The sequence below is a fragment of the Colletotrichum destructivum genome, chromosome 1, assembly GCF_034447905.1.
Source record: "Colletotrichum destructivum chromosome 1, complete sequence".
NCBI lineage: Eukaryota > Fungi > Ascomycota > Sordariomycetes > Glomerellales > Glomerellaceae > Colletotrichum > Colletotrichum destructivum.
In genome coordinates this window covers 196841-217765 of record NC_085896.1, presented here as the reverse complement: position 1 = coordinate 217765, position 20925 = coordinate 196841, and the positions used below count along the sequence as shown (strand labels likewise).

The 20925-nt window shown below is 55.0% G+C and overlaps 7 protein-coding genes across 7 annotated transcripts; 5 read left to right on the top strand and 2 right to left on the bottom strand.

Moving 5' to 3' along the window:
• Nucleotides 1-98: 98 nt before the first annotated feature.
• Nucleotides 99-1734, top strand: CDEST_00072 (uncharacterized protein; the record flags this gene model as incomplete). Its single annotated transcript, XM_062916231.1, has 1 exon — nucleotides 99-1734. The coding sequence occupies exon 1, from the start codon at nucleotides 460-462 to the stop codon at nucleotides 1732-1734; it is 1275 nt and encodes a 424-aa protein (XP_062772282.1). The 5' UTR covers nucleotides 99-459.
• Nucleotides 1735-2206: 472 nt separating this feature from the next.
• On the bottom strand, nucleotides 2207-2759 carry CDEST_00071 (uncharacterized protein). Its single transcript, XM_062916230.1, has one exon. The coding sequence runs from the start codon at nucleotides 2699-2701 to the stop codon at nucleotides 2468-2470; it is 234 nt and encodes a 77-aa protein (XP_062772281.1). The 5' UTR covers nucleotides 2702-2759; the 3' UTR covers nucleotides 2207-2467.
• A 486-nt stretch (nucleotides 2760-3245) lies between these two features.
• Nucleotides 3246-5597, top strand: CDEST_00070 (Putative chitin synthase export chaperone). The gene is made up of 3 exons (XM_062916229.1): nucleotides 3246-4197; nucleotides 4282-4853; nucleotides 4907-5597. Exons 1-3 carry the CDS (start codon nucleotides 3957-3959, stop codon nucleotides 5102-5104), a joined length of 1011 nt encoding a protein of 336 aa, XP_062772280.1. The 5' UTR covers nucleotides 3246-3956; the 3' UTR covers nucleotides 5105-5597.
• Nucleotides 5598-7783: 2186 nt separating this feature from the next.
• On the top strand, nucleotides 7784-12584 carry CDEST_00069 (uncharacterized protein). The gene is made up of 2 exons (XM_062916228.1): nucleotides 7784-11844; nucleotides 11903-12584. The coding sequence occupies exons 1-2, from the start codon at nucleotides 9422-9424 to the stop codon at nucleotides 11976-11978; spliced, it is 2499 nt and encodes an 832-aa protein (XP_062772279.1). The 5' UTR covers nucleotides 7784-9421; the 3' UTR covers nucleotides 11979-12584.
• Nucleotides 12585-14916: 2332 nt separating this feature from the next.
• Nucleotides 14917-15610, top strand: CDEST_00068 (uncharacterized protein; the record flags this gene model as incomplete). Its single annotated transcript, XM_062916227.1, has 2 exons — nucleotides 14917-15108; nucleotides 15158-15610. The coding sequence occupies 2 exons, from the start codon at nucleotides 14917-14919 to the stop codon at nucleotides 15332-15334; spliced, it is 369 nt and encodes a 122-aa protein (XP_062772278.1). The 3' UTR covers nucleotides 15335-15610.
• Nucleotides 15611-17129: 1519 nt separating this feature from the next.
• On the top strand, nucleotides 17130-17867 carry CDEST_00067 (uncharacterized protein; the record flags this gene model as incomplete). The annotated part of the gene is made up of 2 exons (XM_062916226.1): nucleotides 17130-17258; nucleotides 17712-17867. 2 exons carry the CDS (start codon nucleotides 17130-17132, stop codon nucleotides 17865-17867), a joined length of 285 nt encoding a protein of 94 aa, XP_062772277.1.
• A 162-nt stretch (nucleotides 17868-18029) lies between these two features.
• Nucleotides 18030-20925, bottom strand: CDEST_00066 (Putative copper amine oxidase). The gene is made up of 4 exons (XM_062916225.1): nucleotides 20316-20925; nucleotides 20053-20260; nucleotides 19631-19996; nucleotides 18030-19572 (listed from the first exon to the last, which is right to left on the bottom strand). The coding sequence occupies exons 1-4, from the start codon at nucleotides 20541-20543 to the stop codon at nucleotides 18338-18340; spliced, it is 2037 nt and encodes a 678-aa protein (XP_062772276.1). The 5' UTR covers nucleotides 20544-20925; the 3' UTR covers nucleotides 18030-18337.

The window sequence follows — 20925 nt, the reverse complement described above, 5'->3', positions numbered from 1 at the left end:
ACGGGCTCTCGGCCGTCTACTTGGCCACGTTCGAGACCTCCTTCGTTTACAGGCTTTGTTCTAACGGCAGGGCAATTCAAATTTTAAAGACTCCAAATTTTTTGTTTCGTATGTAAGGTTTGGCCTGCTGATGGGACTGCTGGGCCACTGGTCGTCAAGCCGTGGAACCAGAGATTGGGGGATGGGGGCTTTTATTTTTTGGGTTCTCTCATGTCTTCTTTCTCTTTTTCCCCCAAACGCCATCGACCTGTTGAAGTTTAAAGCCAACGCAGCTCACGATACCATCGGAGATAGCCCGGAGACCACAGACAAAATGGAGGGCGGCATCTTTCAGGGACCGCGAGTCCTCCAAAATCAAACATCACTCGCTTCTCTCTCTCTCTCTCTCTCTTCTAAGCAGGTCATTCCTCCACGCATAAGTACATTCGCTGCACCACCGGACGCATCCTGTGGCTCGTGATGGTCTTCGGAATCTTCAAGAAATCAAAGAGTGCCGACGACGCCGCCGGCCCGGCCGACAATGGAATAGTCCCGGTGCGCCGGATCACCTCGAATAGCATGGCCTACGCGCCAGCCGCCGAGCAGGATCTTATCGGTGTGGATATGGCGGCCGTCTGGGAATCCGTCAACGCGCCCCGCACGACGTTGAACGTCGACAGCTACGACTTCTTCCTTCCGGCAGGCCCCATGGTCGAGGACAAGTCCTGGATGATCCTGACCAATGGCGACATTGGTCTGGTTACCTGGAACGGGCTCCTGGTCGAAAACAGTAACGTGATCCACCGCGTCAAGACGAAGAACCAAAGAAAGGCATTCACCTTCCATTGCGGGTGCTTAACCCTCGACTTCCGCCTGTCTCAGTCGCTCCGTCGGAATTTTATCGGACACGGTGCAACAGCCGAGTACCGTATCATCACGAGGCTCAAGACGGACTGCCGGTTTGCCGCCGACAAAGTGACAAAGTGTATGGCTAGCCTGCTGTGGTTCAGAGTACAAGCGTACGGCAGCACGCAATGGCGGACGTCGACGGAAGTCGCAGACGATCTGCGGAAGGCAACAAAGGCCTTGCGCAAGCTTGTCGGGTTCGCCGCCCGGTTTATCGAGGTGTTGAGGAGGCATCATCAAGGCAATGGCAGGGAGGATAGCATGCCCGTGGCGTACAAAAAGGCCCTCATGCTCATGGGCCTCGCGAAGTGGTACCGCATCCACCGCGCCATCAACTCTATCCAATGTCTGGAAAATGCCCTTCGACGATCGGTCGATGAATCCACGCGCCAGGCAGCCAGTAGATCTGCATGCCTCGTCCAGTCTAACCTGCTCGGCATGCTGGGGTGGAGGCTCGCACCTGGGAGCTTGGGATCGCAACGAAACGTGCTACCAGATGTATTAACCACACTGGATATTCTAGGTACGACGGACTGGGATTGTTACGCGGAGAAGGATGTGAGGGCGAGGATGGAACAGACCGAGATCACGGTCCGAATCGTCAAAGAGGCCGGCTTCACCTTCTGGACGCAGCAAAAGATCATGAGGTTTCTGCGACACCGACCGCTGAGCAAGATTGATTTGACCGAGCCGAGTTGGGCCGGCCAAGAAACTAGAGGGGAGGAAAAGATACATCCTTCCCATGTGAGGATGCTCAGGGCTCTGCCATGGGTGCGGTCTTTCGACGTCGACGGCCACATCCCTATCCTGAGGTTTGTGGCCCCTGATTCGGTTAACGGGGTCAACTGATCAACCATGTGGAATGGGGCCACGACGGGAAGACCGTGTTGGGGCAAGTAACTACTACGTAGCCAGCCTGGGGTTTGGGTCTCCTGTTTTTTTTGTCTTGCAGTTGTTGTACGTCTAGCATAGGCTGAAGACGATGACCATGTCCAATGAGGACCAAGAGAAAAGCAATGGGACGTCACTTACGTCGGTGTAAGTGCAGACAGACATTCATTTCCATCTAGTGATACGGGGGTAGATTTGAAACAACCTACCGGCCGCAGGCCACTGAAGCGGACGAGGACCGGAGACAGTGGCAACCTTTTGGGAGTTTCTGGCCAGAAGTGATGTGGCGATGGAAGGAGGAAAAAGTTGTTGTGCATTCTGCCCAAGACGAAGCCCGCGTAAGATTTGGGACTTTTGCATTGTGAATAGGAAATTCAGACCATAGGCTCCACAGTTTCAGCACTTGCAGACGAGGCTTGTCAAAAAAAAAGGGATGATTGATTGCCAAGACAAGTGTTACAATGTTGTATATTTCCGTCGTGTTGAGTGCCGTTTCAATCAGCCTGGCTGAGACGTCGGTTTCGCCTGGGTGACTAGCTGTAGTCACGATGCGGCGGCGGTGGGTGGGCGAGCGAGCGGGGTTGACAAATTGCACCGGAATGGGGATTCAAGTAGTGAAAGGCGACATGTCGAAAATGACGCAGCAGTTGGCCAGTTGGCAAGCACAAACAAGATTGTGATGGCTTGCTTGTCATGAAGTGTGATTCCAAGGCGTTGTGTACCCTTCATTCGACAGAAGAGAGCAAAGCAGATAGCAATACAGACAATACAGGGAAGGTATCCTATCCGTCTCAAAGGAGAGTTTGGGTGAGTTGGGACGAAAGCCGTGCGACCGACGACGGGTGACTAAAAGACGCAGGGAAGAGGGCTTGCCCACGTCACTGACAGCGGGAGTTTGCTCTTCTTTCGCAAGGTTTATTTGCATCGGAGGGCATCTTGCGATTCTTTCGAAGGTGATGATGTTACGGAGCAACGGAGGCTGTCGCAGGAAGAAAAAAACATGTCGTTCACTTTGTCTCGGATCTCTGACGGGCAGTAAATCGAGAAATGAGAAATGGGAGATGGTCAATCACCACCTGGCAAGAGCAGAGCTGACACCTGGCGGCTTGCCACGGGGCGTTGATGGGTGCTCGTGTCCCGCGCTAGTGGGGAAGATTGGACTTTCGCTTGGACAGGGGTAGTGCATCACACGGGTGCTAAAAACAAGTTAATTTGCCCCAATGGCCTTCCCAGCGTCCGGAAAACACGAGTTGACCAGTCAGAAGGCCGCAAAGGAAGGCCATCGTGGTATTTTTTATTGGCACCATCAAAGCCACCAGCCACGCCCAACTGCAAAGGGTCGCCATTCAGCCCCACTCCCTCCCCGTTTCCTCGTTCCTGGCCTGGGAAGGTGCCCCCCTTCCTGCTGTCCTATTTTTTGCTGCTCGCCATTCTCTGGCACTAGATGACCAGGGGGGGGGGGGGGGGGGAGGTGGACTCCCTTCTTCCTCCCTTTCCCATAGCAACGACGCTGCTCCCTCACTGCTCGTCGGACAGCAACAGCAACAGCAACCCGTTCACACTCGCTCCAGCCTTCTCCTCCGATCCACTCCCGGCGACCCTTTCAGAATCCAAAGAGTCCCGACGGTTTGTTGGCAGTTGCCCAGTCGTTCGTTCCCGTACCTTCACTCCGTTCCATCGGCCGTTGTTGCCCGTTGTCCGTTGCTCCGTAATCGTCATCTTCGCTCTTGACCTTGACCTTGACCTCGATCTTGACCACCACCGCCATCCCGTCCTTGGATTCCCGCGATTCTCCGCTACGGGACCTCCCTCAACTCCACGACAGACCCTCCCCCTTGCCGTACTGCACGCCGAAACATCCATTCCTCATCCATCCGCGCCATCGTCCCCTTCGTTCGCGACGACACGCCGGACTCCGCCAGTCCTCTCCCGCCGTACGCCATACACATCAAGTCGCCGCCGTCGCTTGGCCTCGACACTCCGTCCGTCGCTCGAATCGTTCTCTCGCTACCAACCGCTACCGGAGAACATCCATACCTACGCACTCCCGACAGAATCCTTAAACACACTTATAATCCCGCCCTCGCCGATACGATTCTGACCATCTTCGACGCTCGTTCGTCCTGCTCGACTCGACCCGGTCGCCTGCCTCGTCGCCGTAGGCCAGCCCCTACATCACCATGTCAGGCTTTGGCGACTTCACCAACATCTGCCACATGGCGCCACTGCCACTGTGTGCATCCATCGGCCCCATCACGGAGGTTACCAGCGGTGTTGGTATCGAGCCGGACTGCTATGCCCGCAACATCGAGCTGGCAAACACCATCATTTTTGAAGGTGCCGCCAGCGCCATGCACATCGTCGCCCTCCTCATGACCGTCGTCATGATCTTGCACATCCGCGGCAAATTCACGGCTGTTGGTAAGTTGCACTCTCAGCACCGCACCGCACCGCACCGCACAGCACCGCTGCGCCAAATACGCATTGCTGACGCGCCACTCACAGGTCGCAAGGAAATCCTCATGTTCTTTTACATTTACATGCTCCTCAGTTTCATCTCCCTTTGCGTTGATGCAGGTGTCGTTCCTCCGGGCTCGGCCCCGTACCCGTACTTCGTATCGGTGCAAAACGGCTTGACGTCGGCCTTGATTACTTGCTTGTTGATCAACGGTTTCGTCGGATTTCAGTTGTACGAAGACGGCACCCTTCTTTCCGTCTGGCTGCTGCGCGTTTGTTCTCTGGCGGCTTTTGCGATATGCTTCTTGGTTTCGCTTGCTACCTTCAAGTCGTGGGTTGGTCTGGGACCCACCAACACCATCGGTCTCTTCATCGTTCTGTACTTGCTGAACGCTATTGAGCTTTTCGTCTACGTCGCACTCCAGATCCTCCTTGTCGTCAGGACTTTGCAGGACCGCTGGCCTCTGGGCGACATCGCCTTTGGCGTCTTCTTCTTCGTCGTGGGCCAGGTCATTCTGTATGCCGTCAGCACGCAGATCTGCACCGCCGTCAGCCATTACCTTGATGGCCTCTTCTTCGCCACAATCTGCAACCTTTTGGGCGTCATGATGGTGTACAAGGTATGTAATGATGATTGTCCAGCCTGGCGACTATTGCTGAAATTGCTGTGTAGTACTGGGACTCCATCACCCGCGAGGACCTCGAGTTCTCCGTCGGGACAAGGATGAACAACTGGGAGGTTAAGGAGCTGTTGCCCGAGGAGGACCGCCGAGCCACCGTGTACGCCGAAGACCCTTATGGCCAGGCCAGCGGCTATGACCACTCGTACTCTCCATCGCCGGCGCCGGCGCGCTACTCTGCCCGGTACTGATTCACACTGGGGATTGGCTCACAGAGTTGCATGAGAGTTTCCGGACAACAAACCAACGCAAGCGTTTGTTTCCACAGCGATTTTTGACGACAGGCGTCCGGGTGTTACTCGCTTGCAGCAAGCGCTTTCTGTCTGGTCTGGCTGCATCGAGGATGACGACGAATGGATAACATTGAATCACAACTGGCGTTTGGGAGGAAAACTGTCTTTCACAGGTAGGCCGGTCTACACACACACACACACACACACTCTCTCTCTCTCTCTCTCAAACACACACAACGCTGAGATACGACTGTTTTGGGGAGAGACTCGGTCTCGGGATATATGGTTTTGGCCGGGACCCGGCTCCACTCTCGGTCTCGCTAAATAGTGCTGGGTCTAGCAGACTAACGCTGGGTCACCGAAAGAGGAGGGTAATAATTTTAACGGATGCTTACGAGCATTCGCGGTACATAGTTTAATTCATTCATGACACAACGAAAAAGTCCAAGCCCTTTCTGAGTCAAAATAACTGATACTCAAGGCAGGCAGGGGTATTAAGGGATGAGGAGGGGTTGGTGGTGAAGGATGTGGCTAAGTGATACATTTGCAAAGTTGAACTGGGTAGTTTGGTGATCGCATAATGCTTAATGACTTGCAGGATTGCAACGGCACAAGGCTGCATGCGTACTAACGTAGCAGGCACTGTAGGTAGGTAGGTGGTGAGTGGCAATGCCACCTACCTGGGTAAGTCCTGTTAGGTTTCTCTTGGGGCGTGCGGTGCCCGGTGGTGTTTCGTGGCAAGTCAGAGGTTTTCAAGATACGGAGGGAGGTGGAGTAAAAGTCAAGGTGCGCCCGCCGAGCCTAGCCGCAGGCGAGCGTTTAACCCGAACAAGGTTTGTTACTGACGCTGGAGAAGTGTAGTAATCAAAGGGAATAGAACACCAACCTGGGATAAGCTTTGACGCACATTGTATCGCGGCAAAGCATGTTGTGTCTGGGTTGGTGTACAGGTAAAGTAGAAATTAGACTTCCCCAGTTCTAGGCGATCGCTCCCCTAAGTAAGCATTTCGAGTCGGCAAACCTAAAGGCCGAGGCTATCCTGTCTTCCGTGAAACGGAGCCGCCCGGGCTGCCCGAGTGCGAGGGGGTCGCTCTGTTAATCATGGAGCCAGGGGAGGGGGTTGGGTGGTGGTGGTGGTGGTGGTGGTGTTGGAGGAGGAGCAAAAAGCGAGAGCGAGGGGAGAAGGAGAAGGAGAGATGAGAGAGAAGATGAGGAGGGAGAGAGAGGCAAGGTTTTGATCATCTGCGTCTCGAAGCACGTCCATGTTTCCGCCAAACTGACACTTTGGCGGAGGTGGAGGCTGAGGCGGAGATGATGCGGAAATGGAGATGGAGATGGAGTCTGAAGGAGATGAAGTCGCAAACACGAAAAGAAAATGGAGGGGTTATAGAGAGAGTATACTCACAATGAACAACACTGTATTACAGCACTGCCGTACATGCCTAGTGTAGGTAGGTAGGTACTGAGAAATGGTGGTAGACAGACTGCCCCATAAACGCATTGAAACAGGCAGCGTCTTTTTGCAGGTTCTACTTAACGCCGGCGGACATCACAGTGGACCAACAAGTGGGCGAGTACATTGTAGACACAATGGGAAGGGGACCCAGGTCGAGCAAGTGTAATCGGATCCATCGGATCTGTTAGGCTAAAGCTAAGGGGCAATTTGTCGCACATGCAGCCAATCACGTGTCTCGCTTGGCTACAAACGCAATGCGGGACATGCAATTCACTATTGACAAGGAGTGTGAGTGAGAGGTGAGGATTAGTATACATTAAATTCTAAGTCCCTGGTCTTGGTTGGTAGGTGGCAGATTGGAGTTGTCATGGGCGGGTTGCTCCGTGTATATACGTACTCGTCCACCCCATCTATCTATTTACATAGGAAGACATGCGTTACAAACGCTTGGCCTTGAGACCCTTTCGGGAATCTAATGCCGACCAGGTACCATGCTATAGTCACTCTCCCACCGGGATCGGCGGCGGCGCAGGTTGTCGCTAGATCGCCGACCTACCTAGGTTCAGGCAGTTAAGTCAAGCAAGTTCAGGCCAGGAAGGTACACAGTACGGGCGGATGGGTGATTAATTGATTACTTTCTATGCCCACCTAGGCGCTATCTCTACTGTAGGTTACCTTTCCGTTATTGCCTAGGTTAAGGTACTTACCTACCTTACTATCCAACAGGGTAGGTAGGTAGAAACTATGTAGGTAGGTAGTGGCACCCACCCCCAGGTCAGCACAAGGGTGGCTTTTGTTTGAAATTCCTACCCCCCTCTCGGCGATTTAAATCTTTTTCCGTATCCGTCCGTACTTTCCTAATTTCTAGGCTTGAGGCAGGTTTGCCGGTCCAGCACCCACCCCAGACGCCTGCCTGCCTGGACATGATCGGACAGCGAGGTAGCAGATAGGCGTTCCAACTAATGAATTGTGTTTGGCCCGTTGCAGGATCCTCTCCACGAATATACACACCACACTAAACTACGGATACTTACTTAGTACATTGCCTGTAGGTGGTGCGATGCCTTATCTACGTGCCACAGTTCCCTGGTTCTGGGTCCAATACGAGTCCAGACAGGCAGGCCTTCTCGCTCTACCTTCCGTTTTTTCCTTTCCCTTCCCATCCCTTTCCTCGCATCAATATCGACATCGGCGTCCGACATCGACATCGACATCGACACAGACATTGACCTGACTGACGCCCGGGCTTTCCTTCTTCTTTGTTCCCCCTTTACAATAGGCACGCCTTGACTCTTTGCACACAAACAACCCAGGCCAAAGCCAACCGTCTGTCTAGGTAGAGCCTCGTTGTCCCCCTCGGGCATCCCAGCTCCCGACCGTCGCTGAACTTGATTATTCTCGTCCACCTCACCGGCCGACGTCCAGCTTTTCTCTCCCTCCCCCTCTCCCTCACTCCCTCCTCCCTCTTTCCCTCCCTCTTCTCTCTTTTCCCTCCATCTGCTTCTCCTTCTGCTCCTCCCTACCTCCCTCTTTTGCACGATTTCCCTTGGCCACAGAGTCCAAGAGAAGGAGAGGATCTAGGCCAGGTTTCTTGCGCCAGATCACGTGAAAACACGCGATATTCTATCGCAGCCAACCGCAACCGCAGCCGCAGCCGCATCCGCGTCTGCAGCACCGCAACCCTTACCTCGCAATCTCCTCGTCAGCCATTCAATCAAATCAGTGTGCGGTCCACCGCACAACACTGCATCACAATCCAACCCCGTCTCAGTTCAATCCAGCCAGTCCAGTCCACTTCAGGTCATCTCGCTGAGAACATCACCAATCCGCTTCAAAAACCTAAGGGCAATCAATATTGGCAGACGGTTCACCTTCATCCCCTCACCGACTTACTTATCACCCTTTTTCACCCTTTCTCCTTTGAATTACCGGGACTCTGGACCGGCCTGACGGTTGAAGCTTCCCCCGGCGGGAATTCGTTTGCCCAGCAGCACCATCCTTACTACACTCCGACCCCCGCGGGCGATTGGACTGCAACATACCATACCGATATCACCCCCGGATCCCTCCGGCCTATAGTTCGCGAAGCGCAGACCTAATCAACAGCAGCCAACGACATCTAACACGACCAACCGTCTAGTCTTTCGTATCTCTCCTCAAGTCACCCCCAAGTTCCCACCCCACCCACCGCCTGCGCCGCTATTACTTACTCAATTGTCCTCCTTCCCTATACCTGTCCTTCTTCCCCTTGTTACACACTAAGCGGCTTTGTCCCACACACAAACACACATACACACACTCACTCACTCACTCACACTCACCTTACCTCACCTGTGGTCGACCACCTTTCGGGGTCTTCCGGCTCACCTACCTGCATACCTAGGTATCTACCTGTCTGGCATCCTGGACCTGTAACACCCGTCTGGCTGGGTACAATACGGGCACAAGCACCTAAAGGTTGTATTGCACTGGTCAACGCAACATTTTTGGCTGCTCCACACACAACATTCGGACTCGGACTCGGACTCTGACGCCAACGCCAACACAACGCAGCGACTTGATTTACATTCTACCTCCCCATCATCTTCAATGCGAAACCGCAGCCTTGTCTGGACCGGTCGCACAATCGTGCTGGAGTAATCTCAGTTTTCTACCTACTCAGCCTCCCTCGGATACGACTCATATCTAAAAGATACAGAACCACAATTCATTATCCTGGATGAACCACAGCCTCGACTCATTCGTACCAAATCCACGCCCGGTGTGAATTGACACCCACCCTTTCGCCTCACCACAACCCCGATTGGGTCGCCGCCACTATGCACCTCGACCCCGGCGACGGCAGGCGCTTGACGTCACAAGATGAGGAAAGCTACTGGCAATCGGTGAAAATGCTGCAAAAAGAAGACGACGAGAGGATGGAGAGTGACCTCGTGGCTAACACCAAGTATTACATGGCCCGCCTGACGGATCTGAACCACCAGAAGCAGGAGCTCGAGAGACGTGCGCTTGAGGTCCACCGCGCCATCAGTCGAGAACACAAGAGCCTGGAGGACCTCACCAACCGTTTTCAAGAAGCGAGGATGGACCTTCAGCTCCAGCGCGAGAACCATCACAGGGTTGTGGCCGCCTGGTTCGCCGAGGAACATCGCAAGGAGAACGACGAGCGAGCGAGGATCGCCGCCGCCGCCCTTGCCGCACCCTCGCATCGCCATGCCGCGTCCGCGGAAAACACGCAGGCCATCAAGGCGCCAAACGGAATCCCTAGCGGAATCCCCAATGGAATCCCCAATGGAATCCCCAATGGAATCCCAAATGGAATCCCCAACGGAATTCCCAATCTACCCAACGGTGCGATGCTGAATAACGGAGACCATCGCAACGGCCCTCACCCGTCGATCCCCGTCCCTGGCAGGCCTGACCAGCCGCCGCTTACGATGATTATGGATGCACTAGGTCGCTCCATCGGCCCCGTGAATCGCCTCCTGTCCAGTAACAGGTCCGTCATATTTCTGTCTGGTCTGCCCCAGAAGAGGGCGGTGCAGCTTCGCCCAGGCGTCGTGCTCGGCCAGCAAGACTTGAAGCAACTTGGTGAAGCCGAGGAGAAGTGGATGGGCGCCGTCATCCAGGCGACTGGTCTCGTACGGAAACAATCCCAGCAGTGTAATATGTGTGCCAGGGGCCAAGGTCCTTTTGCCCAATGCATCGGCCTTGACATGCCCGAGTTCCAGGCGTGCGGTAACTGCATGTGGCAGAGGACAAACTGCTGCGAGCCATTGGCGGCAGAGCAAACGCCAACCATCACCAAGTTCAGGGCCTTCAACGCGCCTACACAAGACCCCCAGGGTGACCGGGGCCCCGTAAACGGCAACTTCAACGGCTCTACCACTCCCGCCTCCCTCAGTCGGCCCAACTCCCGAGACAAGAGCTTTCTTGAGGGCTCAACCGCCACGGACGAGACGGAAGAGGACCTGACGCCCATCACCAAGGCAACCCTCACCCTCAAACACGACGGGACTGTCTACACCCACCCAGAGTGCATGGAAGGTGTCCCCGTCGGCAAAATCGACCAGAATCACCCTTACTGGGATCAGTCCTGGCCCGAAATCGCGCCAACAATTGAGCCAACCCTGCAGACGTGGCGAGACAAGCTGCAGGCCGCCCTCGAAAAGGGGCAGAACAGCATGAAGTTCCAGCTCGGCCGACAGGTGAACCGTGGAGAGACCATTCTCAAGTTCCTGGAAGACGCCGACTTCTGCCCCTACCAACTGGTGGCCAAGAAGTACATGATGACTCGCCTGGTTTCTTACGACACCATCTTCCGCCTGGCTGACACCCTACGGACCCTGGAAGGCTTTAAGACGCTCGACATTACCCCGTTGGAATGGCTGCGGCAGCGTCTACAGGAGATCATCACGGCCGAAGGCCCCAGCTTCAACCTCGCCAAGACCATTCACGACTTTTATCACGATTCCAAGTACGTCGCTCTGCGGCTCGCCAACGGCAAGAAGAGCATCGGTAGACCGTCGGGCATGAAGATGACGCCAAAGGAATCGCCCAACTCGACCAAGGGCACGCCGAATATGAAGAAGCGCAAGCTCTTCATTAGCGAGGAGTTCCCTGGCGCCTCACAGCGTCCGCTTGCGCCCACGCCCACGACGGCACATTATCCCCACCCTCAGCCGCTCTTGCAATCGCAGTCCCATGTTTTCCATGAGGAGCCACAACGGAGCGCGCCACCGACGCCCGAGTTGGCCAGGCCGTACAAGAAGTTCAAGATGTATCAGGGCCCCAGGAAAGCCAAGGACCCGGATCTCGAATACGATGGCTTCACCGACATTGACGAGTTCAGCGGCGACCATATTGGCAACCACGACTGGGCGCTGAACCGAATCAAGTCCCGCCTAAACACCGCTAGTACCGGTGTGACGCAGTACTGGCACTGGATCCCCGACGGTGGCGAGGAAGTTTTCGAGCATCAAGTGCTTGCCGAAGGAGACAACTGTACCTGGGGCATATACCGCAAGCCGATCAACTTCCATTTGGAGTTGGAGCATATTCAGGAGATGCGATGGGCCACCGAAACGCTCAAAGTCATCGTTGTGTGTAAGGATGGCGCTGTATCTTCGCCCACCGGTGAGCCGAGAGGAAACCTCATGGCCGAGTTCAAGCGAGATCGCACCAAGAGGCGCTTTTTAGACTTCTGCAGTAAGAAAGGCGTCGCGTTGGTCAAGGTCGAGGCGTGAGTACATCCTGTCTTTTCCCAGGCGATTATGAATGCGGCTAACCAAGCATCACAGAGACGCCATTGAGAAGGCTTGGGACGAATACGAGTCCCTCGAAGTCCTGGCCATGGGCGATTCTGAGATCGATTAGAGGCTTCCTTCCGGTGGGCTCGCAATTCACGTCGACGCACGTCGATGCAGATGGCGATTGACGTTTTGTTTGTTGCCTTGAGAGCGGAGAACGGTGGAGATACCCCCTTGGTTTCTGATTTCTGGCTTCTGGCTTCTGGCTTCCGGCTTCTGGCTTCTTTGGGCCTTGACTTTTAGTGTGCTCGACTGCGCGGGCGTTTTGGGCGGATTGTACAGGCAGCAGACAGGGCACTGCTAGATACGGGATGACTGCACGCGTTCCGGTCGGTATGCATGCGAGGCGAGGTCATCGCCAAGGCTTGGCCGATTGCCATGATCGTAGTGGTAGCGGAGTTCAAGGTTTTCTGCGACATGCCTTTTTGGCTGTCTGACAGCATCTGCCTTCTTTCTTTTCTTGTTTTTTTTAGTTCCGTCCTTGTGTGGAGGCTCTGTATCAGAGTCTATCTGCAACAGCATCCATCTTTTAGCCAGGAGACGCGATACTTAGACAGAGTGAGTGGTCTCGGGAGCCCACCGAATCAAAGTCATTTCACGAGAGGGCCTGTGCAAGGTACCAGGTACCTATCTGCAAGGTAGCGATGAGGCCGTCATTAGCAAGTGCACGCACAAACACTGATGAGCACTGGGGCGTGAATAGTTGGACAAACGTATATGTTTCGGCGAGTTTGATAAGGCAGGGGCAGCAGTGAAGGAGGAGGCCGGAAGGGGCCGGAGGGGGGCCGGGTGCTGTGCCATGCATGAATGGGTGTGGGCCGGGAGCCGGCAGCCGTTGGGACCCCACTCATTTCCCGGTGGAGGTGGGCCGTCCTCCGTTGCCTGCACCATTCTGGCAGTTATACCCACTCCCTCCCATTCCACACCGTCCTTCTGTTTGCCCACACCATGCACCGTGTCGTCTAGGCCAAGCGGTCTTCGGGTTTATGCTGGAGGAGTATATTCTCCTTCTCCTTCTCCTTCTCCTCAGCTGAGATGTATTTCCTGGGACGCGTCACGATGGTTCTGGCCTAAAGGCGGCGCATTGCGACAGCGGAATGCTGCATGCCCGTCGTTTCGTACCTGCGTCTGACCGACGGTCAAGGTTAAAATACATTAGAGACACCAAAAGAACCCAGCCACCGCATACTTTCTAATATCCAAAGGTGTCCCCTCCACGGATATCTGTCAGACCGTTCTCTCTTCTCTCTTCCTCGCTCACCCCTTCTCTTGGTCGCCTCACCTTCGTTCTGCTGCGGGCCGCGAGCCTGGCAGCAGTGCCTTTTTCCAATACCTATCTCTCTTCTGTATCAAATCCTCGACCTTTGGATAACTACATTGGCGTCGATTTACGGATTGATATCGGCGTCTTGTTTTCACCCCGCCTGGGGCCCTTGACGGGGCTGTTGTTCTATACAAAACAACTTGCCAGGTATTCCTAAGCCCAAGGGAGTCTATGATGGCAACGACCTGACGATTCTGCGTTTTTGAAGAAAATGATGCTGTCAGTCAATGTCTCGATCACCAAGATCAAGCCTGAGCACACTTTCCATTCGGGCATACCTGGTTTTCGTCCGAAAGGCCAAGGGCGAAAGGCTCGATCTTGGGATGGGACGGTGCAGTCGTTGCACTTCTGTCCTGGGATGGAAGAGGAAAGGAGTCCCTTCATCCCGGGTCCTGAACCTGAAGAGAGCGTCCGGGGCCCCTCCGCGGTTCCCGTTACCTCCCGGTCCTACGTCGATGGTAGAAGCGTGTGATGCTGGCCCGCTTTGTCGAAATCGTGTTGATAGCAAAGGCAAGTTGACTCCGCCTCCGATTTATGACATTCATACTGACTATTTTCCCTTTCGGGAAAAGAAGGATTCCACAGTCAGGCCCACGTCACGATGTACGTGTTTGGACGAGATTCCATCGCTTAATCCGTTCTCACTTATTATACGACGCCCCCCTATCGACAATGCCTCCTCCTCCTTACTATCATCCTTTTGTGTCTATATTAGTGGTGCCTTCTGTGGCTTCTACACAGATTGGTCTCGGTCCGAGGCCAAAGGTCTCGAGAAGCAAGCTGCAACAGGCCGAGATGCACGGCCCGCTCACCACTTTTACCGGCCGCTCCAGGGTATGCCTGTTCGTCACCGCAACGCGAGATTCCCACGCCTGCCCGGCCGGCGTATACTTCCCAGCCGTCATCGGCGTAGACCTCAACACGGTCGTCGCCCATGTCATCAACTGGCTGCGCACCTCCGTGGCCGTTGCCCCTTGCGCTACATCCCAGATCTGGCTGAGCCCGAGAGTGTGCACTAGGGCTGCGGGGGCGCACCTGAAGTTGATTCAAGTCCGTATGAGGGTAAGCTTGCGTTAGCGCCCGTCCTCCCCTTCCTTACAGACAAGATATCCCTTTGCTAACTTTGGGCTTGGTTCAGATAGACGACCACGACAGTGATCCTGGTTGGCAGCTTAGCCAGCTACACTCTCGTAGTGTCGCCGCATGCTACTAGTATCCGAAGGACTTCCGAGCTCTTTACCTACGGCAAGATCCGCCTCGTAGTCGTTGTTGTCGACGACAAGCTCACGTCGTATCAGAGCTGAGGTCTTCCTTCGCCACGTATGTTCCGGCAGAGAACTTTGGGTCCACTGGCAAGACCGACGAGGACTATAGGACCTACCATCCTTCACTGGTTCTCGGCGCTGTCCATTCTTATTGGCCAAATCAGCCTGATGCTTCCTGTAATAGGCGGCTTCGGTTTACCAAGCTATGTCTCCAAGGTCATGGCCCTCGCGACCTCCTTCCCAGTTGGGGTGCTACGGCCATGTTCAGGTTGCAGGCCGGCGTGTCGAGTGCGGGTACCAGGGCACTCCTAGGTTTACAAGGAGGTGAGAAGGTAGGCCACCCAACACTCCCCTCACGGCCCTACTCACATTAACCCCGTCTCATCCGTCTTCGGCTTGCATGGTTATGTTCATGTATGGATGCACAAGCCACTATCAGATTCATCGCTTCGGCACTCGCCCAGAACGAAGCCCCAGAACTTCCGCTCCATCGCAGCCGGTATAGAGACGTTAACTCGTCTCCAGGGAACGCGCAGCCCTTGATGGCTATCGGTATGTGTCCCTGGTATTTTATTGCCATGGCGGGACTTGGCCATGAACGAACCAAGGTGCGAAACCCGTAACACACCCGCTGTATCCGAGCTGACCGTTGTGTAGCTATTTCTACGTGGTCTTCAAGGTGTCGACAGAGGAAAGATAGAGGCCCACAAACACGAAGACCACGGCTCCAAATGTTGCCCCAGGCCCATGCAACAGCCGTATCGCGGTCGGAGCTTTGGGCCCGGAATCCCAGCTGTACTGGGATTATCTCAGCATTTCATCCTTACACCATAGTACCAATTCTTACTGAGGACGAGACCCAGTGTATAAGCGGCCACTCTTCGGGCGAGCACACGGCATCGATGCCGATGTCCCGCCCGGCCTTCGAACCAAGCCACTTGCAAGCTGGGTACAGGTTGCTAGCAGCACGTCTCTATCGCCATGGCGGCTGAGATACTAGATGGCTGACGCCGACCAAAAGAAGCCGCCGGTTGTTGGAGAGCTCGGGCCTTTTGGAAGGTCTTACCTGGGGTCATCCGGGTCTTTGGGGTCCTCTTGGGTGGACGAGAAGAGTACCGACAAAGAGGGTTTGCCATCATCGGCAACATCGTTGACTTTGTGTCAACGAAGTCCAAGCATGTGATGCGAAGCTTAATTGCCTCTGAGTTATACGGCATGGTTACTAGCGTCGATATGGCCTTTACTATTAGCACTACGCTGAAGATGATCACCGACCGCCCGGATCTTCTGACGATCCCGACCATCGTTTGCACTGACTCGTACTCATTGTATGAGCGGATCATTAAGCTAGGCGATACAAAGGACAAGAGGCTTATGATTGACATCATGGCCCTTCGCCAGTCATGCGAGCGCCGCGAGCTGTACTATGTATGAGAACCGCTGGGTCGACGGTGACGACAACCCGGCCGATGCTTTCACGAAAGCGGCCCCGAAACGGGCCCTCGAGCACCTCATCAACCGCAGCGAGGCCACTATAAGCATAGAAGGACTAGTCACGCGGAGATAAAAAAGAAAGAAGAAAACCGACAAACTTCCCGATGCGTCTTGAAGACCTGGTATTCTCCGTTTTCAATGATGAAATCAGTCACAGCACCGTCGCTTGCTGAAGGAGAGGGGTCATCGTCGACCGTCCCCGAGAAATATTGGACATATCGGTCGATGGGGCCACGGAACAGGATTCTGTCCCGGGCCCCGTTCGGATTCTGTGGCATATACCAACGTCTTCCAGGTTCACCGTTCTCTCCATACGATCCGATCATCTACGCGAGGTTGACTTGCGAGACAGACAGAAGAAACGCCAAGGGGGTTCTGACACCAAAGATCTTCCACCCCAGTTGCTGTGTTTGCCTTTTGTCAGGATTGTACTTGGGAACCTTGACAGAAGAGGGCGCTTCTTGAGGTACAAAAAAAAGCATCCTCTCAAGATCAAGGCGAGGCTGGTGCAATCTATTTTTCACGATTAGCGAGCCCGCGTCGACGAGGATGGACACTTCGTCGTACGACCCTTTGTCGGCTCTGGTCATCCATGGACAGTCCGAACTAAGGTCTATATCGGACGCAAACTGACGACACCATCGACCTGTCGGAAGACTGTTTTCCCGCGAGGAAAGCCAAATAGCTTGGCTCCGGTACAGCCCTTGGCGACCAATTCACAACAGCCAGCCTTCCTTGTTGCCACTGTGAATGGCAACGAGGAACCAGCCATACTCCCTTCCTCGTCCCGCAGTGACGAGACAATGCGGCTGTCTTCCGGCAAGGATGACCTGAGCACGTCATTCTCCGCTCTCTATGAGGGGTCTTGCAACAAGTCTCGGAAAGATCGCGTCGTCACGAAGCGAGGCGCCCTCCGCAATGTTCTGGTGCAGGGCTAGCGTCCGCTGGGGCTGAGACCAAGCAGCAACCTGTTCGTGCTGGTGGCCTGAATAAAACAAATTCAGGGCGGTGCCTCGAGAGAAGGACAGATGAATGTCACCTTTTTTGTTTGTGTCTCTCTTCCTACGAGGTCCTGTCCGAGTCTCGATGACATTCTCCGATACAACCTCCTACCTCCCGAACAACTCCGTTTACCATGCCTCCTCGCAAGAGACCGACTTCCGCGAAGAAGCGCGCCAACGCCAAGGCGTCTTCCTCGAAGAACCCGCCCACAAATGTCGGCCCTGAGTCTGAGGCTGCTGAGGGCGTTTCGTCGTCCTTTGACGTCAGCGTTCTTGGACTCATTGACGACATGGAGCCTCTGAAGAAGCCGTCAAGAGCGTCCGCCCTCACTTCCAAGCACCCATACCGGGTTATCGATGGGAAAATGGGGGCAGTGGCCTGTCCGGGCCAATTAGATCACGCGGATTATCCTCCGCCAGATCGGCCCATATCACGGCCTCCGTCGATTGCTGCCCTTCACTTAGAACCTTCCTTCTACACACCCAACGAATCCACGAATAACCTCATACCTATTGAGCCGTTCGTTTCACTCGAGTGAACCTGTGTTACCAACACATTCACTGGTGGACAACCTACAACATGCATCATAGAGAAAAGCTCCAGATGGAGACATCTTCATTCGACCCGTGCCTGTTTGTTCACTTCATCAGCCGGGAATCCTGACTCTGGCATCGTCGGCATGCAGACCGACGATATCCTCGGCACATGAAACGAGCCCTTCTTGAGCAGAGAGAACGAAAGGCTGGAGAAGGCCGTCTTCACAGCGAGGCCGAAGCTGATGTTCGCCACCGAGGATCCGCGCACCTTCAACGGCAGGGACTCTCACCCTGTAGAATGGCGACACCTTTACTCTCGACCAAAAACGCAATAGAAACAAAAGTATAACAATTTTTGACGAGCGGGAAGAAACCTACGGCCGATCTGGCCTACCGTGGCCGATTGATCCAGGCTACGAAGCGAATACCCCCTCCTCCGTATCCGTGTGTGCACCCCCCCCCCCCCCCTCTTTTTTCCATCTCCGTGTAACCCTTTGGAATCCAGCCGGTTATCCAACAACTGTCATGTTGGCCTCATGTCTCATGGAAGAAGCAGAAATACATTAAGTAGAGTAAACAAACCCAATTAGACGATCAATTACATACTCAAGATACCGTTGGCATCACCTCACTTGGCTATTTACTCGGTCTACTGCCCAGCAGTTCCTTTTCCGTCTTCTGCTCCACCATCAGAGATCTTTGTGGGCACCATCGATACACCTCGGTTAGGCTGACTTTAAGGCTTGAGATCCTTTCAAGAAGCCAATTGATAAGATTTATGCTAGCTATCGACTTGCTCGGTAATTCACAACTTGGATGACGGTGCTTCACAGCCACACCCGTCGGTCTCGGCCTTGCTCGACTGCACCAGGGTGCTCTTGTTAAAGCTCTGCTGGCTGGGGGGCACGTCCAGGGCCGGGTTCTTGTCGAAAAAGTTGACCGGCTTCAGATGCACCTTGAGGATCTCGACCGGCATGACCGGGAAGTCCTCGATCCTCGGCACGTGGTTGATGCCGAACTGCACCCAGACCACAATGTCGGACTCGGGCGTCAACGTCTCGTTGCGCTGCGACCAGCCCCGGACGCCGGTGCCGCCGCGCGACTGGTTGGTGTACCAGCCGCCGGCATAGAGCTCGCGGTCGCGGTGGGTCGTGACGTAGATGTTGTGATCCGCAAACTCGGCGCGCTTGTAGTTGAAGCTGTCGCGGTCGCTCATGAGCTTCTGGAAGGGCGGCGCCGCGATCTTGTAGGCCACCGGCTTGCCGTTGACGGGGTTCAGCGAGTTCGGGTTGGTGATCTTGAAGGTCCTGTTCACGTCGAAGTCGAGGTCCAGGCCCGACGTCTTGTCGACGACCGTGTCGACAACCTCGTACCCGGTGCCGTGGGGGTTCCAGTCGGGGTCTCGCGGCATCTTGTGGGCTTCCGAGTAGACCAGCTGGTTTGTGTGGCCGTCGATCATGGGGTCGACGCGGAGGGAGAAGATGTGCTGGTGGTGGCCGGCGAGGACGCCGGGATGGACGACGGTGCCGAAAGGCGTGCCTACCTTGTCCAGCTCGTGGTCGATGGGTTGCGTGGACAAGATGCCGGTAGCCCGGACCTCGTACGTCACTTCGCCAGCTTGGTTGAAGATAAACATGAGGATGTACTCGTAGTTGGACACGGTAATGATGCTCTGGAGAACCAGCTCGCGGGACCGGACGACGGCAGCACGGCCCGTCCGGTAGTTTGTGTGCTTCCAAGAGATACCGGCGTCCTGCTCGTGAATGCAGATGCAGTTCTCCCTGGGGTCAGGCTGGCCGCGGTCATCGGCGATGACCCCGCTGAGATACTGGATGCTCCCCAAACAGTCGCAGCCCAGCTGAAGGTTGTTGGCGGTGGCGCCGGCACCGGCATCGCCGAGGTCGAAGGCGGCCTTCTTGTGGAAAGGGTGGCGGGGGTCGCCGTAGGGCACGCTCATCTCTGAAAGGGACAGTCTGTAGAACAACGGACGGCCGTCGTACTTGACGTTGTAAAGGACCATGCCCTCGCGCTGGTTGAATCCTGCTCAGGGTTAGTCGACCGTTGCCGCGATACCAAGACCATGACGGGCCGAACACACCGACGAAGAAACTCCACTTCTGCCATTCAAGAACGTTACCAGTCTCCCCGACAGGCGTGACTGTGAAGCTGGGGCCTTGGGGCTGCGTGACGTGTAGAGGCTTGAGGTCTTGGCGCAGGTTTTGGCTTTCGGGGATATACTCGTTCGCAGGCTTGGGCTTATAAGGACTCAGCGGTTTGATGGTGTTGTCCGCGCCGGTTGGCAGGATGTCGATGCGGATGATCTTGTACTCGTTGCATTCAACCACGGGCAGAATAGGAAGGGGAAACGCATAATGGTTTGAGTCGGGCTCGGCACTGTTGTTCGGGTCTCTCATGTAGAGGAAGACCTGGTAGAGACGCTCGTCGTCATTGACGCCGTCCGATCCTGGCAATCGTTAGTCCAGTCTTTCATCGCTGCCGCCGGGGAGTCGAAACACGTGCCGTATATCCAAGGATCCGCGCAAACAACGGCGCCTTCCGGAAGCTCGAGTTTCTTGATCTCGGTCAAGACCTTGGTGTCCTCGAGAGCGATCTTCTCCACCATCTGGGCCTCATCGTAGTCTACGTTGCCGTGGACGTTGGCCCCCAGCTTGGTGTTGCTCTCCACCTTCCCTGATGTCAGATTAACAATTGCCTCGTGGAACAAGTCCTAAGATTTGCATTAGCATTCGTTGGTGTCTAGAAATGCCCTCTGATTATCTTACTGTTCCTCGAACGTAGTATGCCAAGAAAGCTCGGCGATCAGGTTGCGTCGGAGACAGGCCTCTGTCTTTGGCATCCAGGTAAGGCGCCAGTTTCACCTTGGCCGGTTCGCTGAGTGTCACCACCTTGAACCGAAGAGAAACAGAAGTTGGCCAAGAGGTCTGGATCAACTGGGCAGCGGCTTGAATCTCCGCACCCGAGAGGGGGCAGAGCGGATGGGGAACGGACATGTTGAGGGTTTCTGAGTAATTGAACCAAGTCCCAACGGCAAGACAGAGGGGGGGAGGGAAGAGGGGAGAAGTTGGGGGGGATTCACAAAGGAAAGAGGAAGAGACTTATAACGTCCGATGTGGATGTTCAGGTATGGTTGCTGGCCTCAAACCGGCGGACACTCTGCTTCTTATCAGTCCTCGTTTCTGCAATGTAGGTTGCGGCGCATGGAGTCTGCACTCCAAGGGTGGCGCTTTCTCCAGTTTTTTCTTCGGCGACAGATCGGCTGACCCGCTTCTTCCATCCGGGGTTAGGCGTCTTGCATCACCCTTTCGTCGTGTCACTGCTTCTTGGCAACGAGCTTGTATCGTCAGGGATGGCCCTTGGCTGTCATCCTCGAGA

What these genes read in the sequence shown, in the direction of transcription:
- CDEST_00071 (XM_062916230.1), bottom strand. Translation starts at nt 2,701, where the DNA reads ATGCAAATAAACCTTGCGAAAGAAGAGCAAACTCCCGCTGTCAGTGAC.
- CDEST_00070 (XM_062916229.1), top strand. Translation starts at nt 3,957, where the DNA reads ATGTCAGGCTTTGGCGACTTCACCAACATCTGCCACATGGCGCCACTG. An exon ending in CGGCAAATTCACGGCTGTTG is followed by an intron (nt 4,198 to 4,281) that starts GTAAGTTGCACT and finishes CGCCACTCACAG; the next exon opens with GTCGCAAGGAAATCCTCATG. An exon ending in GCGTCATGATGGTGTACAAG is followed by an intron (nt 4,854 to 4,906) that starts GTATGTAATGAT and finishes ATTGCTGTGTAG; the next exon opens with TACTGGGACTCCATCACCCG.
- CDEST_00069 (XM_062916228.1), top strand. Translation starts at nt 9,422, where the DNA reads ATGCACCTCGACCCCGGCGACGGCAGGCGCTTGACGTCACAAGATGAG. An exon ending in GCGTTGGTCAAGGTCGAGGC is followed by an intron (nt 11,845 to 11,902) that starts GTGAGTACATCC and finishes CAAGCATCACAG; the next exon opens with AGACGCCATTGAGAAGGCTT.
- CDEST_00066 (XM_062916225.1), bottom strand. Translation starts at nt 20,543, where the DNA reads ATGTCCGTTCCCCATCCGCTCTGCCCCCTCTCGGGTGCGGAGATTCAA. An exon ending in CGCGGATCCTTGGATATACG is followed by an intron (nt 19,997 to 20,052) that starts GCACGTGTTTCG and finishes AACGATTGCCAG; the next exon opens with GATCGGACGGCGTCAATGAC. An exon ending in GAAGTGGAGTTTCTTCGTCG is followed by an intron (nt 19,573 to 19,630) that starts GTGTGTTCGGCC and finishes AACCCTGAGCAG; the next exon opens with GATTCAACCAGCGCGAGGGC.